The 17,066-nt window shown below is 38.3% G+C and overlaps 1 protein-coding gene across 3 annotated transcripts in view; it reads right to left on the bottom strand.

Moving 5' to 3' along the window:
* Positions 1-17,066, bottom strand: part of LOC121293889 (T-lymphoma invasion and metastasis-inducing protein 2-like) — a 385,212-nt gene that overhangs the window by 306,886 nt on the left and 61,260 nt on the right. The window contains exon 1 of one of the 3 annotated variants that reach the window (XM_041217335.1): positions 4,051-4,113. The exons of 1 other annotated variant lie outside the window; for it this stretch is intronic. In XM_041217335.1, coding sequence (XP_041073269.1) covers positions 4,051-4,059 — 9 coding nt within the window. In that variant the 5' untranslated portion in view covers positions 4,060-4,113. Of the gene's footprint in view, positions 1-4,050; positions 4,114-17,066 lie in introns of those variants that run through there. One more of the 3 variants, XM_041217350.1, reaches the window with a different exon arrangement.

Below are 17,066 nucleotides of genomic sequence, written 5' to 3' on the forward strand. Positions count from 1 at the left end.
TTTTTTTTGCTTTTCTATGTATATACACCATAATTTCAAAACTTCAACTTATTTTACACTTGACTTTTCATAAAGAGTATTAAAACCTAAGTCAACTCTTACATAGTTTCAATTTCACCGTTTTTCTCATTCCCTCTCAGAAGGTGTTGATTCTTCTTGAGGTCTGGTGCCACTGATGCAGGCAGTCCAGGGTTGGGAACCCCAGACCTTCAGGTCTGCATTGGCATATAATACACTGAAGAGTGCCTTCACCAACTAGAATGATCTATAATCCATTAAAAAAACTCGCATCTGTGTTCATCCTGTCAACCTTTGACATCATAAATTCCTATAGCCGCATTTATAATGGTGCCAGAGATGTGGTGCCAGGGAAGAGGAACTTCAGTTAAATGGGGAGATGTGAAAAGCTAGGATTGTTCTCCTTAGAGCAGAGAAAGTTACAGGTAGATTAAATGGAGGTATTCATAATCATGAAGGATTCTGATCAGGTAAATAAGGAGAAGCTGCTTCTGGCAGCAGAGGGGTGGGTAAGCAAAGGACAAGATTTAAGGTAATTGGCAAAAGAACCAGAGGGTATCAAGATTTGCAAACCCAGGAAAAATTTAATCTTCAATTCTATTGGTGGTCAAGGCATTGAAATATTGAAGCATAAATGCGAGCCCCGAGATGTGCATGACTAAAAGGTCTCTACAAAGCAATCTCGGTTTAACATTTTGAAATGAGTATCTTCGTGCACTTTCAAAAATTAGATTTAAAAAGCATCTTCTGTTCCTGCTGGAGATGCAGCTAAGGTTTAAGTTTTTAGGAGTTGATGATGAATGTCACAGAAATTGAAGAGTGTGTGGTTTTAGGTTAGGGTTTTGTGTTTGGAGAAAATTAGGTATCTGTTCCCTAACTGGTGTGGAACAAATTACAGATGCACTTGGTAGCACTGCTTAGAAAATGTACCCTGAGGTTATTAAGTCACAGATCCAGGAATGAGAAGCAGAGAGGATACAGATAACTTCACTCCCCATAAGATGTGGTTACTGCCTCTAAGATGCCTTTTGTTCTCTTTCTCTATTCACTTTTTTCTCTTTGTGGTTCTCACAACACCATATTATAGATCGCAGTAAAGCAGCATTTATATTGGGAAGACAAAATATTGTGAATGCTGGAAATCAGAAATAAAAATAGAAAATGCTAGGTCAGCAATTCAGGCAACATCAATGGGGAGAGAAAAGAAGTACATGGGAATTTGATGCCACTGTAAAGAGGGGTGACCTCTTTGTTATTATACCCTTAATACCCCCCATGATTTTGAATGCCTCCATTAAATCTTCCCTTAACTTTCTCCGGCCCAAAGAGAACAATCCCAGCATTTCTCATCTCCCCACTTGACTGAAGTTCCACATCCCTGGTACCATTATAAATGTGGCTATAGGAGTTTGTTATTTGGTCACATTAAGCCAAGAGGGCATAAAAAAGAGGGTACGTTGGGTCTGTTATTGTATTTAATGCATTATGATGGTATAATTATGATGGTATAATTATGATAAATATTGTGTTTATGTGTACCAAAATTTATCTTTGATATAATAGTTCATTTCATGATGTCAGGGAGCTATGACCTCTATATTTTTATAATACCATCCTGGCTAATATATAAAATTATTATTTTTTTGAACTGGAGTAAGGCATTAAACAGACTGAAGCCATGACTGGCAATGACTCACACCAAAGGAATTCCTGGCCTTCAGAACAGCAGCAACCGTGTTATCTCTTAAGAGGCGCCAATGCCCCTTTGACTGCAGAGTTCAAATTCCAAGGAGTTGTACAAAGACTATTTACATTTCTAAGACCAGGCTCTGACCAACAAAGATGATCAGACTGCGAGGACAAAGAACCCTGAAGCTTATTTTTTGAAATTATTAATGGATAAAACATTAATCATATTAAGAATTCAGACATTTATTCATCCTTTGTCCAACCAAGGTGGAGAAATGGGAGCCATCTCACATGACACCCTCCTCAAACTGCTAGAACCTGTAATATTGCCTTGTGGAGCTTAAAAAAGGCAGACAGCATTTTCCATCTAGCAGGTAGCAGCAATAAAAGGACTCTGTCCAGGTTTTTGAATACATGGCTCCCCACCTACATGGTTTTCTAATGGAACTTCTGTACCAGCGCCTACAAGACTAAATCATCTCTATGTGCCTAACCCATCATGGAAGTCCTCTCCACTGGAAAAGTGGATTATCCAGCATCTGTCTTCAACCTGCTGACTCTGTCAAAGAATACACCACTGGACTTTGATTCTGGACTCATGTAAATCAATAACTCTTATCTTCTCTGTGGCCTTTGCCCTGTACCTCTTTCTTCCCCTTATCCCTCTTTTATCGTATGAATGTACCAGGGGCTATGCAGTGACACTCCTCCCATGTTTTGAGTGTGTAAAATAAACTAATCCTTTTAGTTCATCCCAGCTCGAGTTTGCTGTGGGGCTATTAATAGAGAATTGGATCACACCAAAACTGAGGGGCTAGGGAAAATATGGCACCAGATATAAAGGAGGTAATCAAAAAAAATCAAAAACACCTGTTTACGGACAGGTGGCGAGAGGGGAAATCGGGGCTATTTAAACTAAACCCCCTCCTGCGTATATATCCAGCCTCCATCCCCCATACAATCTCTATTCCCAGATGTGGCCATCTGACTGAAAAATTTGTCCCAGTTGCATCCATACTTGGTATTGTATATTTACATTTCCAGTGCATCATTTACATGTGTATTTGGGAGCAATTTTAACTGGATCTGGGATACACATGCAGTCATTGTGAACATCCAGCAATCATATGAAGATATTACATTTACCTCCATATGCAATTCTTTTATCCTAAGTCACATTTTTTGGATGTTAAAGCTCCTGTCTGCAATGTGTTTATCTATCAACTCTAATGGAAATTGGAGACAATTTTTAACAATATGTTGATGGCCTCCTTCTCATCCAGGTTCAAAGGCCAAATTACACAAGAATTTAAGCTCAAATGCTGATACACTCAATGCAATAAATCTTGAGATGTTAGGAGAATTTTTTGTGACAGGGGTTTTAATGCACACTTAGCTATGTTCTCTTGGTCAAGAAATAGGGTTAGAAGAAAATAATAAGAGGAAGTTGCTATCATAAGACTCAGGAAAATCATAACTCCCAGAACATCCACCTACATTGAAATACTATGATTTAAATTTAAAGTATGGCATTGGCAACAATTGGCCACAAACCTTCACTGATGCACCTCAGAAAAATACAGGCACACTTCCTAATTTTCTGTTGAACTCAAATAGATTAAAAAAAATCACCAACAGCAATCCTGCAATTCTCCAGTACATAATGGCAATGGGAAAGAAATTACTTCCCATATTCCAACAGGCAGACTCCTGATAATGACAAGATTACATCACATAACAATCTGAAGGCTGTTTGTTATTTCATTACTGAAAGGTAATCCGATCCCAGTTAATAATGTGTGTGAGAGACACACTTTTTTTATATAAAGTATGAGAAGCAGGAGAAAGACATGTTTGAAAAAAGATATTGGAATAAACTCAAGGGTCCTTCAGCTGACAATTCAAATAAACAGAAGGAAACTGAGGAATACAATGTGATAATCTTCAAACCCACCTGTACATCCATTGACTTGGATTACATATTATAATAAGCATATCATGAAACTGTAACTTTTCCTTTGTGAACTGAAGGAAGAATTATAACAATGATTTTTTTAAAAAAATTAAGATTTTTCTTAAACTGTCACAAGTTGGAACATCTTGATACATTAATTATGTTAAGTTGGAAGGACATATTTGTCCATGCCAAACTCATCCAACTGTGTAGTATTTTAGTTACAACAAAAATGACTTGTACACCTTTGCAAAATGCAACCCAAAATTTGCACTTTAGGACAGTAATGGCCAAATACAGGCAAATGGTATTCAAATATTTGCAGAGCGTTTTCAAGAGAACTCAAACAGAATATCAACTGTCGAATCAAAGCTGTTCATACCACATACAGGCACCATAGTCTCCCATAGGTGTTCCAATGTATCCAACACCCAGGCACTTGATAAACTAGTTATTCAAACTCCAGATCTTCTCTCACAAAGTAAAAGTCAATACCCTCCATTGTTGTCACTGTATTAACGAACATTAGTTAATTGACATACGGACTCGAAATGTTAACTCTGTCTTTCTCTCCGCAGATGCTGTCAAACCTGCTGAGTTTTCCAACAATTTTTGTTTTTATTTAATTGACTTCCTGCCCAAGTTCACCATTCACAGGAAACATTCCTTAAATGTTAATAATCCTTTGAATATTACAAGGGTTTGCCGATCTTATAGAAATCATGCAAAAACACACTTATATATCTTACAGATCAATGCAAATGAAATTAGGTAATTACCTGCAAATCCAAAACAGGCACCATTAAGCGAATAGTGCACAGTTAGTTTGTTTTCAACAATGGTTTACTATCAAACTGGAAAAAGTAGGGTGGAACTCAGTCCTCCTCCCAAGAATGTTTTTGTGTTTGCCAAGTCTTTGTGTATCCGATTATTAGGAGGACCAGCTACATGCTTGCTGCCTGATCAGGTGTCTGAACAGCAGCACAGTATAGTAATTAATAACTCTTATACTTCTGACCAAAAGGAAAATCTTTACCTCGATCAGCTCAAGGCAGACAGAATGCTAGCATGATTATATGGTTAAACGTGGTACCAACAGTACTGCTGCAACTGCTCCTCCCCCTGCCTGCTAGCAACCCAACTGAGGTCTGACCCACCTATTGATAAAGTAATGTACCAACATCATTGTGAGATAATCGTTGCCCACAGCTGCTTGGTATTTGCCATAAAGCAGCAGCGTTCAGAAATTGCAATTAAGACAAAAGATGCAAATACTCTGTTGTGCTCAGATTACAAAGGGAGCCTTCAGAAGTGAAAAAAAATGGAGGGAATAAAAAATAAAGATGGGTATTTTACAGCTACAAATTTCATGCATTTGCCCAGCACTTTAGTGAACAATTAGTCAATGACCAATTAAAAAGTCATTAGCAGAGAATAGCAGGTGCTTGCCAGTAAGTGAGCCAACAGCTTTGTCTTAATGATCAGAAGTGCAAAAGACAAAATTCTGCCTGGCTTAGAGCAAACAAAAAAAATGAGTGATCTGTATTCACAAACCTTAGCGCTAATTTAAACACCCTTCAGCTTATCACTAGGGGTAAGCACTATACTGCCCTAATCAGTTTAAAGCAAAGAAACCATTCATCCATTTACACAGTGATGGGAATTTACATAAATTAAGGGAGTCTTTCAAATGAGAAAATGAAGCAGGATGCAAGAAGCTATTTAAAAACTTTTAAATTTTGGCGGAAGGTCAAAGCTAACTTGTTCATTCTAGTTTGTAATATCGGCTTCTATATATATTCCAACCATTTTAAAACAACTACCTCAGTTCCTTTGGTCTCGATATGCTTATCAGATTTTGTATGCAGCATGTAAATTCTGCTAGATGGAAGCACAAAGCATTTGCAGCAAACAAATGATTAGCAAACACAATCACTAGGCCTTCCAGACTATCCACAGTAATTACGGACAAATGAAGAAACTCTGTAACACCATCAAAACAATTTATTTCAGTATTAACCTTGAATACAAAGAAACAAACACAAAAACTATCAAATTCCAAATATTCCTTTACAAATTGATTCTTACCATTTATATGGAATATTAGATATTGCAGAATAGTATTAGTATTACCCATATACAGAAACTTAGCTAACTTTTTAAAAACATACTCCACAATTAAACTATCCATTTCAATAGTCCAAGTGTCTGTAGAAAAGTGGTGCATTGGTAACATTTTAAAACAGTTTATTAAAAAAAGAAAACTTCATTTCCATTTTCTGCTCTCATGAATGAGCATTGTATTTTTTTAACATGAGGCAATCTGCATCTCCCACATCAGGCCCCTAAACTCACTGTAACTGCTTCAGGAAGTTACCTCATGAAGGAATTCAAGAGCAAGTTTAAATTAATACATTTCCTGAAACAATTACATTTGCCTAACCGTTATGCAAAGACCAACTCCATGTAAATTGAAGTGCTAATACAAACCTGGGGCAAAACAAAAGGCATAAGGACAATTAAAAGAAACACAAATGAATGTCAGAATCTTGCTCCAGAGGTCTGAAGCTTTAGCCTTACTCACTGGACCCTGTAACATTTCAATTCTGCAACATCAAAAGGTGACTTTAAAAATATTGCGACTTGCACATGATGAATGTTTTCCAGTAGTTTTGCCAGTTATCTGGAATTTATCGTTTTATTCCACTTGGGTGAAAGCCACCGCCAGATGTGGACAACATTTGGATTTGTGTTCTGTCAGTCAGTGAGCAGATTCTGGTATAAATACGCACACACAACAAGGAGCTAATCATGCTCATGCCTCAAAAAAAAACTAGAAAAAATCTTACATATTCCATGCTGGAAAGACCTCTGCCAATGAATAAATCTCTCAAGGTTCTTACAGTACACGAGTCAGTCAATCATTTATGATTAGTCTTTTGTGCTTTACCAACATCCCAGTTTTTAAATGCTAGCTCCACTACCCCACAGCCATCAATGCTACCTCATGCAGAATCTAAACACACATTACATAACATTTTTCCCAATCACCTTCCATGATTTAATTTGAGTCCAGCACAAGTAAATGTTTTTTCATAACTGTAGCTAATGAGCATGGGATGTTTCACAAAGTTCTGAGTTTTCTTTTAAGTAAAGGCATATAATTGGACAGTTGGTCATTCAGCAGTTCTCTGACCTTGTCCCAACTCAGGAGCTCAGGCATAAGTTATGTAGAAATTGTGGAGTAACAGTAGGTAGGTTTATTATATCGAATATTGACACTTCCTTAACACTGGCAAGTTAACGTAGAATTGTTACTTCTATTACCTGTAGATTTATTATACATGAATGTAGATGATATATTCCTTCATGGTTGGAGCTCTTGATTTCCCTGAACTAAAAACGTGTCATAATACATTAAAAATGCGTTGTTTTTTAGTCTAACTATAATAGAACCACCATAATTCTGATGAACACTGATATAAACCTGTTTCAGATCTGATTAATTTTCAATTTCAGCCATTGATTTTTTTTTCTTCTTATCTGTAGTTATCAGTTTTACCCTAGCTTAAGTTAAATGGATGCAGCAGTTAGAGAGGGATGAATATGAACTTTCAATACTTCTGCCATTCCGGTAAACATTGAAGATTTTAACTGCAATTACAAATAGAAAAGCCCAGTGGCCAATCAAGCTAAAACTCTTTGATGTATAGCCTTCAACAGATGTAGGGGAAGGGACTGTCATCCATTTCACTAGTTGCTTCCTAAAAGAGACATATAGGTGTGAACAGCAGTGACTGAAATAAGTGTCTTGTGACCCTAATTCTGGGGCAATTAAAATTTGTTCTACATGGACAACAGATTGGAACAGATGTCGGCCTGTTCAAAAAATTTCAACTTGTGGACAACAGTATTGTTGGAAAATCCATATCTACAAACTAAAGCGCAATAGTGCATGGACAATTACAATTAGCCATTTGATTAGATGACAAGGTTATGGGGAAGCGACGGCATAGTGCTGTTGTCACTGGACTAGTATTCCAGAGACCCAGGGTAATGCTCTGGGAATCCTGCCATGGGAGATGGTGAAATTTGAACTCAATAAAAATCCAGAATTAAAAGTCTGATGATGACCATTGCCAAATTGTCAGAAAAACCCACCTGGTTCACTAATGTCCTTTTAGGGAAGAAAATCTTCTGTCCTCACCTGGTCTGGCTCCAGACCCACAGTAACGTGGTTGACTCTTAAATATCCTTTGAACAAGGATGAGCAATAAATGCTGACCTAGCCAGCAACGCTCATGTCCCATGAACAAATAATTTTTAAAAAGCGGGATTCAAATCCCAGAAGAGTCTGACGTCCTTTTTTTTTAAGCAACATTGTACTACTCACATGTTTAATGAAACCATGCAGCATGGAAGTCCTAGTAATGGCTCTTCCTCCCCCATTAGGGCACTTGCACTGGGTGTGGTTCCAAGGGCAAGTAGCTATTCCTAATGTACAAACCTAGATAAAGAACTTTGGCAGTGTAGAGGTATCTAAGCATGGTGAGTTTCTGCATTCACAGGATGCTCACAAGGGGCTACTGAAAGGTGCTTAGGCTAAGGAACCCAACTTTGTTTTAATCCTCATAGCCCAGGGCTTTGAGGATAATTGCATGGTTTTAACTACAGCCTGGACTGGGATTAGCTGATAGAGTGCAAACTGCAGAATGAAACCACAACTTTCAGTCCAAATGGCTTAGTCACGCACCACCTTGGGCTGTCAAAGAGGCTCTAATGGCTCAATGTAAATCAGAGGTGAACTTGAATCCAATACAGAAGCTCCACATTCATACAATCGGTCAAAAATATAATTTACTTCTTCTTGGCTCACTAACGTCTCAAACCATGTTTAAAAGGAACAAACATTTATAACTCTGACAGTTTAGTTACACAATTACTGCCCACCCATATCAGAATTGTCGGTGCCTCTTCTATATTCTACTCATTCACTTCAATCTTTTCTTCTTCAAGAAAAGGGAACAGAGTCCGTCTGTAGGAGGAGTTTATTACAAGCAGATGCAGGAAGGTCACCATGGGTCTATTTGATCCCTGTATGGCACACAAAAACCTTTTCTATGTTCAAATATGTAAATCTTTGGGGGGAAATTGCGAGAATTCCTATGTTGCCTAAACTGCTTAGGAATAAGAAATCCCATGTTACAGAATTCATTTTAAAATAGTTATAATGATGCAAGTACCAAAAATAAAATTAAAATAAGAGTTTAATAGAGTATTACACACAATATTTAAAAACATCAATACATACAATTTGCCAGTTTTAAATACAGATTTTGTTCTAAGTTCTAAATACTATGTCAGGGCAACACCAGTTGTAGTTTAAATTTTATTTAACTGTGGCTGTTACTTTAAGACGACGATAATAGGACATAGTGTTGTTGGACAGTATTGAGGATCCACAGATATCTGCCTTGTTCAGCTACAAGGACCCCAGTATATGTATAACAGTCTCAGCTACCCAAGCTCAGCCATGGAAGAAGAATATAAAAGAGAGAAAGAAGGGAGAAAGAGAGAAAGAAGGGGAGCATACAAACATACATGTGAACAAGGAGCAGTAGGCCATTTGGCCCCTCGAGCCTGCTCCACCATTCAATAAGATCATGGCTCATCCGATTGGGGCCTCAATTCACATTCCACCTAGCCCCAATATTCTTTGACTCCCTTAAGAATCTATCTGCCTCTGCCTTCAAAATATTCAATGACCCTACCTCCATTCTCCATTCTCCAGGGAAGAGAGTTCACAACCCTCAGAAAAAAATTCTTCTCATCTCCGTCTTAAATGGAATATTTTGGATATTTTTAATATTTTTAAGTTGTGCCCCCTAGTTCTAGTCTCTCCCACAAGGGGAAACCATCTTTTCAGCCCTCAACACGTCAAGTCCCCATAGCATCATCTTCTATGTTTCAATAAAATCACCTCTCAATCTTCTAAACTCCAATGGATACAGGCCCAGCCTTTCCTCATAAGATAACCTTCTGGAAATCTAAGTGCACAACATGCACAGGTTTCCCTTTAACCGCATTGCTTTTAGCACGTTGTGTGGCAGACAACACAGCCTTTGACCCCACGCTCTTGGCTGCAGAGAGCAGTATCTATCCCCCTAACTATACTGTCCCCTAACACAACCTCATTACTTTTGATTTCCCACCTCCCCCCCCACCCCACCAACCCCACTATTTGAATGGCTCCTTACACCACAGTGCCATGGTTAGTTTGCTCACCCTCCCTGCATCCCCCGCTCTTGTCCACACGAGTTGCAAGAACCTTGAATCTGTTGAACACTTGCAAAGGCTGAGGCTCCTCCAATTGCTACCTACTGGATCCCCATACCTGCCTCACTCAGTCACATCTTTCTGCCCCTTACCATGGACCTTGCCTAAAGGATGTGACTGCCTCCTGGAACAACATGTCCAGGTAATTTTCCCCCTCCCTGATGCATGCAGGCTCCAGCTCATCAACTTGGAGCCAAAGTTCCTTGAGCTGCAGACAGTTACTGCAGATGTGGTTGCAGCTCCCCATGCTACAGCTGTAACACAACAACTGCCCTGCCATTTTTATTGTTTTCAATTTAACTAATTAGGTTTCAAGTTTAGAAATATCACTCAACTATTGTCTGTCGATATATCAAGTAGTTTAACTAGTTAAGGAATAAATTTAATGCAATATACCTCTCCAATATTGGTTTAAACTACCGCCCACATTTAGAGGAATAAAATCTTAAAAACTCAGCAAACAATCACCTATCTGCTCACCTAATTGTAGCCTTTAACACTCTTTCAGTTTCTGGAAGCTGAAAAAAAGGATATAAAAAGCAGTATCTCCTTCTCCCTCTGCGCCAAATTCCCAATTGAATACTTGCACCTTGCAACACCTCAGGCTTCGACACATTCTGTGTTCCCACACTCTTATCCTGTGCTTTCTTATGGGAAATGATTTTCATTTAGCATGCTTTTGTTTAGCACACCCCTTTTTAGGGGCACATTAGAGGTGTTAAATGAGGGATAACTGTGGTGCCATGGGATCTTTTAACATCCACCTGAGCAGTCAGAAGGAACCTCAAGTTAATATCTCATCTGAAAGACAGCACCTCCAACAGTGCAGGACTCCCTCTGTACTGCACTGGAGAGTCAGCCTTGATTTTTGTGTTCAAAACTTGGAAAGGGAATTGAACCCAGAACACAAAACCTTGTGATTCAGAGGCGAGAGTGCTACCGACTAAGCCGTGGCTGCAGCACAAGAAATAGGAGCAGTAGGCCATACTTTCCTTGAAGCATGCTCCACCATTCAATAAGATTAATCTTAGACTGTGGCCTTTTATTCTAGATATCTCAGGCAGGGGAAATGTTCTCCCAGCATCTACCATGTCAAGCCCCTTAAAAATTTTATATGTTTCAATGATTTCACTCTCATTCTTCTAAATTCTAGGGAACATAGGCATAGTCTACACAGTCTCTCCTTATAGGAGAATCCCCTCATTTCAAGAATCAATCTTGTAAACCTCTGTTAAATTCCCGTTAAGGCAAGTATGTCCTTCACCTATACTGTTTACATTTGCCAGAGTATTTCAGATAAACTGCTACCAACTACTTCAAATAAGGCTGTCACATTCACTTCCAAGATTAGTGGTTAAGACAAAAACTATTAAATTGGTTAAGCAGTTGAAGTCATGAGAACAGAGTGGGTAAACCTGACTGGCATTATGTGCTTGCATGGAGGGGAGTTGGCAACATGGGTTGGTTAGGTTGATTGGCCTGTTTCAATTTTGTAACTTCTGTGCATTGACAAACCTGGTTTGCAAACTCCTGCATGCCATGCTCAGCATAGTTTTCCTTTTAAATAAATTTAAAGTCAAGGATCTGATGGTACACTGGTCCTCTGCATTAATTTGGTGAAGAATGGTCAAAATGTTCTAAGACAGGAGTCATTATGTATGTCTTCCTTTAAAAATGCAGTAAATGGGTATCTAAAATCAATTACTAGTACTGAGGGAGTGCTGCATTGCACTATTGGAGGGTCTGCTTTTCAGGCAAGACATTAAACTGAAGCCCCTTCTGCTCTCTTAAGGAACACGCAAACAAAAAAATCCCATGATAATATTGTGAAGAAGAGAATGAGAGTTACCCTAGTGCCCTGGCCAATGTCCCTTTGTCATCATTACGAAAGCAGACCATCTGGTTATCACATTGCTGCTTGTGGCAGTGTGTGTGGAAATTGATTATCATATTTCCAACATCACAACATGACTGCAATTAAAAATATTTCATTGGCTGTAAAGTACTTTGTGATGACTGAGATTGTGAAAGGTGCAAATAAATGCAAGTTTGTTCTTTCTTTTCCCTGGGTAAGGAGACTTGAACTATACACAATGGTCTCACCAAGGCCCTATACAACTTTAGTAAGACTTCTTTACTCTTCTACTCCAATCACTTTGTAACAAAACCTAACATTACTGTTTCCCTTCCTAATTTCTTCCTGTACCTGCGAGTTAACTTTGTGTTTTATGTTCAAGGATGCCCAAATCCCTCAAAAATCAACATTTCCCAGTGTCTCAAAATTCACAAATATATTCCGCTTTTCTATTTTTCCTACCAAAATGGATAAATTCACATTTCTCCACATTATATTTAATTTGCCACATTCTTGCCCAATCGTTTAACCTGCCTAAATACTCCTGACAGTTTACTTTCGCAAGCAATTTTGTATCACCAGCAAACTTGGATACATTACACTTGTACCCTACATCTAAATCATTGTGATAGATTGTAAATAGCTCAGGTCCAAGCACTGATCCTTGCAATACCCTACTCATTAAAACCTGCAAACCCAGAAGTGACCTGTTTATTACAACTCTGTTTTCTGTGCATTAACCAATTCACACTAATAATAAAGCCCACGAATCTCAATTTTGGGTAATAAGCTCTTGTATGACACCTTACTCGATGTTTTTTGAAAATCCAAACACACTACATACATTGGTTCCCATTTATCAATGCTGCTAGTTACACCCTTAAAGAATTCTAACAAATCTGTCAAACAAGGTTTCCCTTTCATAAATCCACGAAAAATCTGCTTAAACATACCATGATTTTCTAAGTGTCCTGTTATTGGGTCCATAGTAACTCTTAACATTTGCCCTACTGTTAATGTCAGGCTTACTAGCCAATAATTTCCTATTTTCAAACTCCCTCCTTTCTTAAATAGCAGGGTTATGTTTGCTACCTTCCAATGCACAGGAACCATTCTAGAATCTAGGGAGTTCTGGAATATCAAAACAAAGTAACCACTATCGCTGCAGCTACCTCTTCTAAAGATTCATCATGCAGGCCATCAAGTCCACAAGTTTTTCCAGTTTTTAGTCCCATTAATTTTTCCAGTACTTTTTTTTTTAATACTAATTTATGTTTAACATTTTCATTAGACTCTTGGTTCCTCACTATTTCCAGAACATTTATGTCTTCGACCATGAAGTCGGATATAAAGTGTACAAACCTCTTCTTTTAATCTATTATCTTTAACTGCCCTTGTTAGCCATGGCTGAGCCTTTTCCCATAGGATTTTTATTCCTTAATATGCGACAGATATCTATTCCCTTATGACTTAATTATTTAAACACTTGCCATTGCTTATCTCAAATATCTTTTAATCTAGATTCCTAATCTACCTTAGCCAACCCAACGCCTCATACTTACATAGATTGCTGTGTTCAACCTTAAGATTCTAGTTTCGAACTTAGGAAAATTTCTTTCAAACTCAACTTAAAATTCGATCAGTCTTTCTCAGAGAGTCCTTACTATAAGGTTATTATTTAACCCCATCTCATTGTACAATAGTAAAACTAAAATAGCCTGTTATTTAGTTGGCTAACATCCTTTAAAAAGTACCTGCATGAGCACTTGGCATGTCATAACATTCAAGGCTATAGGCCAGGTGCTGGTAAATGGGATTAGATAGGTAGGTCAGGTGTTTCTCATGTGTCAGTGCAGACTCAATGGGCCGAAGGGCCTCTTCTGCACTGTGATATTCTGTGATTCTCAACATACTGGTCTAGAAAACTATTTTGAATTCATTCCATGAACTCATCCTCTGCACTATTACTACTAATTCAGTTTGCCTGGTCCATATGAAGTTGAAAGTCCCCAGTGACTGTATTACCCTTGTTACATGCACCTTTAATTTCTTGATTTATACTCTGCCTGACACAATAATTGCTATCAGGAGCCTATAAACTAAGCCCAGAAGTGTTTTCTGCCCATTGTTTCTTAGTTCCACCTAAACATTTCTACACCTTGGTTTTCTGGGTTAAGGTCCTTTTTCTCTACTGTCTTTATCCCATTCTTTATTATCAGAGCTAACCCTCCTCCTTTTCTATTTGTCTATCCTCTCTAAAAGTCAAGTATCCTGGAATATTTTGTTCCCAGCCTTGGTCATTCTGCATCCACCTCTTTGCAATGGCTATTAGATCAAACCCATTTATTTCTATTTGTGTTTTAAATTCATCTATTTTATGGAAAGGGATGGGAGTGGAAATAAATCATAAGTGCATGATAAAAGATGACTGGAAAGGTACTAACCTACATGGAGAAACCATTCCTAGGTCAGCTCTGGAACCATAACCTATGATCCCTCATAAGCCATCTCCTAGAAACCTATACTGAACAGCTGACAGTACAGATAACATCTGGAAGTTAAATTGCCAAAATCTACAAATTTACCAAATCACCATATTAAATCTACATCATCATTCACAAGCTGTGTTAGGTCTGCAATTTGAGCTCACAGGCACAAAAATGCCACTCACAACACATGTGGGGTCAGGTTGATGCACTTCTCAATAAATCCTGTGTCTGGCTACAATTACCAATGCTATGAAGTGAGAAGTATACCACTAAATCAAATATCTTTATGCTCGCAATGATGTGTAGTATCAATAGGAAATATGGTCTTTCAAAAAACTTTAAGATGTACCTGTGAATCTCCTTGGCATTATTATTTAATTTTTCCAAAAAGCTCAGTGTTACAGGACTGTTGAGATTTTTCAATTTGAAGGTGTAACATGGCTACAAAGCTTCAGAAAAGTACTCATGTTCAATAACCATAATCTGAGGAACCTTTTGTAATACTAGAGTATCTACTATGACATTACTCAGATAACCAAGCATAGTTTTAATGTAACCACTAACACGATTGTCTCTTTAAAGCCACTCGTCAAAAATTCTTGCAGAGAAAAGTGGAATAAATAGGCTAATCAATGTAACTGCAGCTGATTATCAGAAAAAACCATCAACGTGTGTCTGGCATTTTTCTGTTTAAAAGGTTATTTTTCCATCTACAACAAGTGTCACATTCTGGATTAACATATATACACACACAAAACATAATACATACACACAAAACATAAAACCTTTACGCACTATATGTACCAGATACTAAGGGTTGGATTTTCACAAATTTGAAGAGGTCCCACGAAACTTTAAAAACTGCAGCAGGATCCAATTCCAGGGGTCCTTCAATAATACATATGCTTCAAAATAAAATGATTCTTCTACTATCTAACAAGTCCATACTGTTCTTAAATTTGGTTTAAACTGCACTTGAAAAAAAGTGTGGGTGCCGTTCCTGCCACATACACTTTCTGGGAAAGATTATAAACTATTTAATTAGTTTCTACCCTGGAAAATGTAATTACCATTTGTTACAAATACCCAAAACAGTAGATGAAGCAGCATTTATTTTTTCTACATTTGTAGGTCGCCAAATTATGCAAGGAACTTCGGGCTTCATCTTAGATTCTTTGGACTAGGATGACAACAAACACAACAACAACAATTTATATTACTCTGAAAACTTAATATAACATCCAAATGTACTTCAAAGTAACAATAATGAAACCAAATATGACATATTAGGTCAGATAGCCACAAGTCTGATCAAAGAGTAGGTTTTAAAAAATAGCTGAAAGGAGGAAAGGGAGGCAGAGAGGTTTAGAGAAGGAATTCTACAGCTTAGGACCTAAGCAGCTAGAAGCACAGCTGTCAATGATAATCTTTTAAAATGAAAACAATTAAACTAAATCAACAAAATTGGGATAAATCAGGCACAGCCCCTAATTCAGGTCAGCTGTAAAACCAAGGACAAAGTTTAAAGGAACCTTACAAACTTTAAATCAAAATGTGATTAAAGGGGTCAACAGTCCCTGCGGTGCCCACCGAGCACGGAACAGCTGTCAATGATGGTGAAATGTAAATTGGGAATGCTCAAGTGGCCAGGATTAGTGGATCACAGATACCTCAGAGCGTTTTGGAGAGGATCACTTGTTTCCAATCCCTGTTTTGAGATGATTGATAAGTCCAATGTGCAATCTGTAGATTCTGCCAAATGCAGGGCAGTTGAGCTTGTAGTTGAGATGTTTGGGGGTTTGTACATCCTCTCGGACACCTCAACTTTGCATCTGCATGTTCCTGACAAAGTCTGTTGATGTGTTCGGTGCCTTCCCAAATGTGCCATCTGGGTTTTGGCAGGTCAGAAGTCAGAGACTCCCATGAGTTGGCAGGGATGTTTGACCTTTTCAGGAATGCTTTGAGGACATCTTTAAAATGTTTCCGCTGTCCTCCTGGGAGTCTCCTGCCATGACTGGGTTCAGAGTAGAGCAATTAGAGTCTGGTGTCAGGCATACAAACAACATGTCCTGCCCAGTGGAGCTACCTTTGAGTGATTAGTGACTCAATGCTGGGCATGTTGGCTTGGAGCGAATTCTGCTGTTGGATCATCTTTCTTGCCACTAGATTTGGAGGATCTTGCGAGGGCACTGCTGGTGGTACTTCTCCGGTGTTTTGAGGTGTCTGTTGTAGGTTGTCCAAGTGTCCGAAACATACAAGAATGTGGGGAGCACTGCTGCCTGGTAAATCATGACTTTTGTCTTGGGTTTGTAGGAGGTTACAGAGATAGGGAGGGCCGAGTAATGAAGGGGTTTGAAAGCAAGGATGAGAATTTTTAAATCAAGATGTTGCCTTACTGGGAGCCACTATAAGCCAGCAAGCACAGGGTGTTATTAATATTTTAATAGTTTTATGAAGTTAAGGACACACAGGTGAGGGGCATTTATTTTAATTTGATAAGTTTCCTTTGTAATTTTTCTTTTCATTGCAATACCCCTTTAGGGGGTGTTAATTAGTTAATTGGTTCATTTGTTTCTTGCTTACTCAAGAATATAAAGAGAAACCTACCCATTGGCTGCATGGCCTAATGGGTAATAGAAGGCATCTGACTTAAGTGTGAGTCATGATGCTGTCAGAAGATTGCAGGTTTGAGAGATATCATGGTTACTTTGAGGGGGTTGACCTG

This window comes from Carcharodon carcharias, chromosome 2 (genome assembly GCF_017639515.1).
Source record: "Carcharodon carcharias isolate sCarCar2 chromosome 2, sCarCar2.pri, whole genome shotgun sequence".
NCBI classification, from domain to species: domain Eukaryota; kingdom Metazoa; phylum Chordata; class Chondrichthyes; order Lamniformes; family Lamnidae; genus Carcharodon; species Carcharodon carcharias.